The sequence below is a fragment of the Homarus americanus genome, unplaced genomic scaffold (genome assembly GCF_018991925.1).
Source record: "Homarus americanus isolate GMGI-L3 unplaced genomic scaffold, GMGI_Hamer_2.0 scaffold13464, whole genome shotgun sequence".
NCBI classification, from domain to species: Eukaryota; Metazoa; Arthropoda; class Malacostraca; order Decapoda; family Nephropidae; genus Homarus; species Homarus americanus.
In genome coordinates this window covers 454132-460758 of record NW_024744529.1, presented here as the reverse complement: position 1 = coordinate 460758, position 6627 = coordinate 454132, and the positions used below count along the sequence as shown (strand labels likewise).

At 47.2% G+C, this 6627-nt stretch overlaps 1 protein-coding gene across 1 annotated transcript in view; it reads left to right on the top strand.

The window, feature by feature from the left end:
* The first annotated feature begins 350 nt into the window (after window positions 1-350).
* Window positions 351-6627, top strand: part of LOC121877971 (tetratricopeptide repeat protein 28-like) — a 64041-nt gene continuing 57764 nt past the window's right edge. The window contains exons 1-4 of the mRNA XM_042383933.1: window positions 351-562; window positions 997-1218; window positions 4474-4645; window positions 5008-5155. Of these exons, the coding sequence (XP_042239867.1) occupies window positions 351-562; window positions 997-1218; window positions 4474-4645; window positions 5008-5155 (754 nt within the window). The remainder of the gene's footprint in view (window positions 563-996; window positions 1219-4473; window positions 4646-5007; window positions 5156-6627) is intronic.

The window sequence follows — 6627 nt, the reverse complement described above, 5'->3', positions numbered from 1 at the left end:
TGCAAGATGGGATGAAGGGGTGATGTAAAGGAGGGACGAGAGGAGGGATGAAGAGAGGGAGGGAGGGTAAAGTACCTTGCTAGATTGAGGGGGGTAGAGGAGAAGGGAGGAGGAAAGGGGTAAAGGTAGGAAGGAAGGAACGATAGAAGGAGATGCCTCTCACACACACACACACACACACACACACACACACAAGCACAAGCACCACTGCAGGCGGGAGACGGGCGAACGATAGACTGTCGTAGTTACCAACTGAGTGTTCTTTCTGGTGGTTGCGAGAGAGAGATAACGAATAAACGAGTGAGAAAACATTCAGTGGTCGAATTTTCCTAACCCACGGCGTACCCATAATGACCCACAGCACCCAGAGAGCCCACAGAGCCCCTACAATGCGCTATAAATCCCCAACAGAACACCACAGACTCTACAGTGCAGCCATAGAGCCCACACAGTGTCAAAATAGTCCCACAGTGTCCTATAAGGCCCCCACAGTACCCCACACGTCCCACACACCATCGGGGCCACACTATCAGCTTCAGCGGGTCCTCAGCATTCTAATGACGTAAAAGACGAACATAAAAATTCCCATCTTGGCTAGTGTGTGTGTGTGTGTGTGTGTGTGTGTGTGTGTGTGTGTGTGTTTTGCAATGACACATATACACCACAGAAAATTATCTCATACACACACATACACGTAAACAAACATGATAACACACACACACACACACACACACACACACACACACACACACACACACACACACGTAGGCAGTGACCTACTTCCCCCACTTGGAAGTTTATGACTGTTGATAAAGTTTGTCAACAGTGGCGAACCTCTCATCCCCACTACCCCCTCCCCATCTTGGATCCCCAATCATTCCCCCAGACCCTCTACCCCCACTCTCTGCCTCCAACTCCCCGTTCTTATGTTCTTTATCTTTTCATGATCCATCTTAGTACTAAAATCTTTCTGTTGATATATTTATGGCTCCCTAGGTCCCAGAATACCAAGGTCCCAAGGTCCCGAGGTCCCAGGATTCTAAGGTGCCAGAGTCCCAAGGTCTCAGGGTCCAAGGATCCCAAGGTCCCAGAATCTCAAGGTCCCAAGGTTTTAGAGCCCAAGGTCTCACAGTCTCAGGGTTTCATGGTCCCAGAGTTCCAGGATCCCAAGGTTCCAGGGTTACAGGGTCCTAAGGTTCCAAGGTCCCAGGGTCCAGGGTCTCAGGATGCCAGGACCACCACCACGACTTATCTACATATTTTGTTGTGCTTTACATAAGTAAACCTGGTTATGACAGGCACATAAAGACACGAGATGGCGGGGGAGTGAATGTGTTGGGACGTGGATGTGGATGGGTACAGAGAAAGATTGAGAGTTGGTTACAGTGAAAGTGGATAAATGCGGATACAGCGATGGGGTGCACAGACGCAAACAAAAATGGATGGAGTAACAGCATCAAAAGAAGTAGATACAATGGCAATAACATTGAAATAAAGGAGAGAGAGAGGGAGAGACTGAGAGAGATAGAAGGAGTGTAGAGTGACAGATATCCCTCCTGTTGGGTGTCTCCAAGGAACTCCCAAGTCACACCGAGAGAACCGCTTTCCAATTCTATGAAAGGGCCGAATTCCGTACCGCCCTGATGTTGTCGTGTTGGAGGGGTCGATGGTGGTTGTTGCCCTTGATGTTGTCGTGTTGGAGGGGTCGATGGTGGTTGTTGCCCTTGATGTTGTCGTGTTGGAGGGGTCGATGGTGGTTGTTGCCCTGATATTGTCGTATTGGAGGGGTCGATGGTGGTTGTTGCCCTTGATGTTATCGTATTGGAGGGGTCGATGGTGGTTGTCGCTCTGATGTTGTCATGTTGGAGTCGTCGATGTTGGTGGTCATGGGGTTCGTTCTTAGTTCCTTAAACCTGAATCACACGTCACGCCTCTGCTTTACCTCCACCCCCCCGCCCCCCCACCCCCCATTCCTCACGTCACTTCCAAACCCCTCCCTCATCCCTCCTTTAACCCTTTTATGGTTAAGAAGAGAGAGAGACCCCTGGTGGTGCCTCAGGGGCGGCGTAAGACCTGTTGCACGGCAGGTCCGGCGCGTCATGTCAGCCGGTAGATTCCTGCCGTCAAGTCACGCGTCGCTTAGCTGATTGTGCAGCCAATGTGGATTCCTCCATCAGCTCATGTGTCAGTCACCATTACTGCGGCCTGCACATGACACGGCCTGCAGCCCTTTACTCTCCTACATCCACTGAGTTTCCCAAATATGTGAGTTAAGGTTTAATCTTTGACGCTTACCTCTCGAAGTTGTCGCAAAACCATTAGATGATTCCTCCAATCTCCACAACTGCGGCCTCCAGCCCGCTGCACTCGTCTCTATCTTGAGTTTTCCAAATATCGGAGGTACAGTTGCCCACAAATATAGTGTGCCCTTTCCGATCATATTGCCAACGATATATATATAATTATTTTTTCTCGGTAATATATGTACTCGAGATTTGTGCTAAGCTATATGATGAATGTAATCTCTGCAAAGAAGGTTCGGCTGTGATTCTGACGTCGCCACATTTTCGGTAAGGCCACCGAGGGGTGGAATGCTATACCTGTGGGCCACTGTACCACGACAACGGTCCGGTCTTCCATACTTACCAGGCATGAGTTTAATGCTATCTAAAGCCTTGCAACATGCTTTGAATCTCTTTTACACGCCATTTAAGTATTTGCTGACTTCCCTATAGTTCTCTAAGTAGCAGGAGGTTGTTGTATTATTCAGAGGTGTATTGTTCTCCATTCGAGGCATAAGCAGATACACTTGGAAGTTTTATCGAGCGCGTCAATATTTTACCAAATTTTATCACGAATCCCTTTTAAGCACAGTCGCTTACATTTGTTCAGAATAGCACTATATTCTTTAAAACAGTTAAGTGAGAGAGAGAGGGCGAGAGAGAGAGAGAGAGAGAGAGAGAGAGAGAGAGAGAGAGAGATGTGGTCTACGTCGGTTTGATCTTGTGTGAGAACCTCACTGGTTGCAGCACCAGGGGCATGTTACATACTCTCAGCTCCCTCTGTTTAGTACCTGTAATATCAATTTGAAAAAATGTAGTAATAAACTCTTTTCAAGCTGTTAAGTTCCGATGTGGTTGTTTGGAGTAGACCCAGGGAGCCGTGGAAGGGAATCTTGATTTGTTTGGCGATTGATTGATAAAGATTGTAAATATTTAAATGCTGTAGGACCAAAGTTTCGGCCTGTGGTACTCCTGTTTATCTTTATAAGACTAGGTTTATTAGTGTCGTTTCATTTAGGCTTAACACACACACACACACACATTCGCACACACACTGATTTATACGGGCGCGCGTACACAAACACACACACACACGGTTGGCAAGAGTGTAGAGGTGCATCCTTCTAGACAGTGGGGTGGCCAGCGGAGGGGTTTGTGAACCATTAATCAGCGACACCTCACGCTGATCACCACCCTCCTGCCACTGCTTCATGACCCACTTCTGAATCATTAATCACACGCCTCACGCTGATCTCATGCGTGCCCAGGATGCCTCACCTGCCCTCGACTCCTTCATCTCACTGTTTCACGAGGTTGATTTACTGCCTTATTACTTCACTAATTCACCATCTCTACCTCTCATTAGCTCAACTCTTCACCAGATTCGAGAGTGAATATACCCAGGACTCCGTCATCTCACTGCTTCACTAAGGCAATATGTTTCCTTTTCATTAACTTACTTTTTTTTTGCTTCGGACAGTTTCACTTTCACTGCTTCACCTACACATTATAACAATGATTCACTTATACACTACCACATTGGTTCACAGACTAGCTCAATGCTTTACTTAGTTAGCTTAGTCTTAGTATTTTACCTATACACTCACCATTTTACCAGAGCGAAAGTGTGCGCGTGCGCACTTACACACACGCACACACACAAGTTAAAAACGGCTCATCTCGTTGATTCATGTGTGGTGTTAAGTGACCAACGCTGTGTATCACTACTGCTCACAGTTTGATCCACTGTAGTACCTGTTTTTTATTTTCGTAAATAATGGATCGTGAAGACGTTAGCTTCCTAGCTGGAGATCTGTTCATTGGACATACAAGAGAGTTGATAAATAGTAATTTTGTTTTCCCCTGAAGGTACGACTTGATGGAGATATACGAGTATATTGCAATCGATAGAAAATTATATGGATAGACAGATGAATGAATATATAAGTATACTGTATTTCAGGAAAAAATACCAAAGAACATTACAATAAGGCTGGTGATTATGTTGCCCAAATCCTGTGTGTTAGTGAAGACATTAAGCAGTGAGACCGAGTAAGACAGTGACACTCTGGAGGTCAGCTGTGGAGTGGACACAGCTAGTGAGGAGTGACCGGGCGTGGTGAAGCAGGCAGGAAGGTTGAGGCAGAGGCACCATGCAGCGTTGACCATACCCTGTAGTGCTTCAACACAGTGCCAAAGAAGAGGTTGTTGTGGGAGCCATGGTTCTGCTTCGTGGTGGAGGTGGTAGTGCCAACAAGGGGGCAACCCGCGGCCGGAGACGCCCTCTGGTCACCTGGCTCACCCTGCGCAGTGTGTGGCGCACCCGCAAGATGGCGCGCAAGTCTCCACAGTGCGCCTTACTTGTACGTCGTGGATGCTGGGGGGCGTGAGGTGTCCTGCCAGTGTACTGTTTGTATCTCTTGTTCTAACATAACCTTTATCTTGTAGTTTATGTGTAGGTGAACCGTATGTATGTATGTATGTATGTATGTATGTATGTACTGTATGTATGTTGTTTGTATGTATGTATGTATGTATGTATGTATGTATGTATGTATGTATGTATGTATGTATGTACAGTATGTGTGTATGTATTACTAATTGTAGAATATACAATGTATTAGATGTATTAACCAATATATACCAGACCATTGACTATAATACACTAGTATATTTATGTTGTGAGCGTTGACGAAGGACTAACTTGATCCTCCTCCTCCGGCAGGCGTACTACCGGCAGGGCGTGGCTCTACAGTGTCTGGGGCGCCATGCCGACGCCTTGGCCGCCTTCAGCAGTGGTCTCGCCCAGGATCCCAAGTCCCTTCAACTACTGGCCGGACTCGTCGAGGCCGCCATGAAGAGTCCGCTCAAAGGTGAGTCCCTCGTCCTGTGTGTAGTGTAAGAGTCCTTCCTCCTGTGTGTAGGATCTGCTCATATGTAAGTTCTCTACCTGTGAATTTGTTGAGGTCCTTCGTGTGTACAATACAGTAGATCTAAGGATGCCAGGCTGTGTCCACCTCCAGGTTACGATTAAAACACAGGTGATGAGATAGTGGCGTAAAGACAGACATTGGGAGTGTTGTTATGTACAGTACACAATTAAGTAGCTTCTGCGTTTCCTTGTTTGTTTACATTGTGGAGGAAACTGTTTTATTTTTTGCTTGTGTAGTGTGGGCGTGACTGTGAACTTGGAGATGTAGGTGTGTCGCTAGGTACAGTAGGTGGTCATACGCTTGTTCGGGCGCGGTGGGCGTGGAGATTGACGTGTAGAGGGTGTGTTACATGACCGTTTCTCTAGGTGTGTGTCAGATGTAGAGAGGCGGAAAGGTAAAGGAGGTAGGGTAAAAGGGAGGGAGGGGGGTAAGGGGGTAAGAGAAGGGGGAGGAGGGGGTAAGAGGGGGGTAAGGTTGTAAGGGGGGTAGGGTAAGAGGGGGGGTAAGAGGGGGAACGGGTGACACGTTTACCTCTCCTCCTCAACTCCTCCAGCCATGTCCATCCCTCCCTCTACTCCTTCCCTCCATCTACTCCCTCCACTCCCTTCTCTACCTCACTCCCTTCCCCCAAAGACTCCTTACCGATCTTCCCTCTCTTTTTCTCTACGTCAACCCCCTTCCTTTCCTCTTGTTTCCTTGTTTCCTCTTTCCTCCATTCATGTCATCCCTTTTTTTTTTTTACTTCCTCCTTTTCTTGTTCTTTCATTTTCTCTCTCTATCTCTCTCATACCCATTATTCTCTCCTCTTTAACCCCTTCTCTTTCATCATTCCCTTTCACCTCCCTTCTCCTCCCCCCCTCTCTTTCTTCTTTACACCTCTCCTTCAACACCACTTTATCTCTAATTGTCTTTACCATCCCTTCAACCCTCCCTTTCTTTAACCTATCGATTATCCTCCTCCTCTTCCTCCTTCTTATACCTCCTCCTTGTCTTCTCCTATTCTGCTACGTGTTGAAGATAGAAGAGAGAGAGAGAGAGAGAGAGAGAGAGAGAGAGAGAGAGAGAGAGAGAGAGTTGTATAGTGTCGTTTATGGCTTGACTGGGGAGACATGGTTCAGGTCTACTGTAAGTGTCACCACGCACAAGATGTTATCGCTCGATCCTACCTGGTCACCACACACACACACACACACACACACACACGAGGATAAATCTACTACCAGGATTATACTGCTCTCCTGCCCACAATATATTCACTAATACTCTCAGTAAAGCCTCCTCCCTCCACTCCACCCACCTCACCCACCCACCCACCCACCCAATGAAAAAAAAAGAAGTCGAAATTGCTTGTTTTGGATGCATGGATTTACCGGGTACTTTAGGTTTTAGGATGTTAGGAGGAGGAGGAGGGA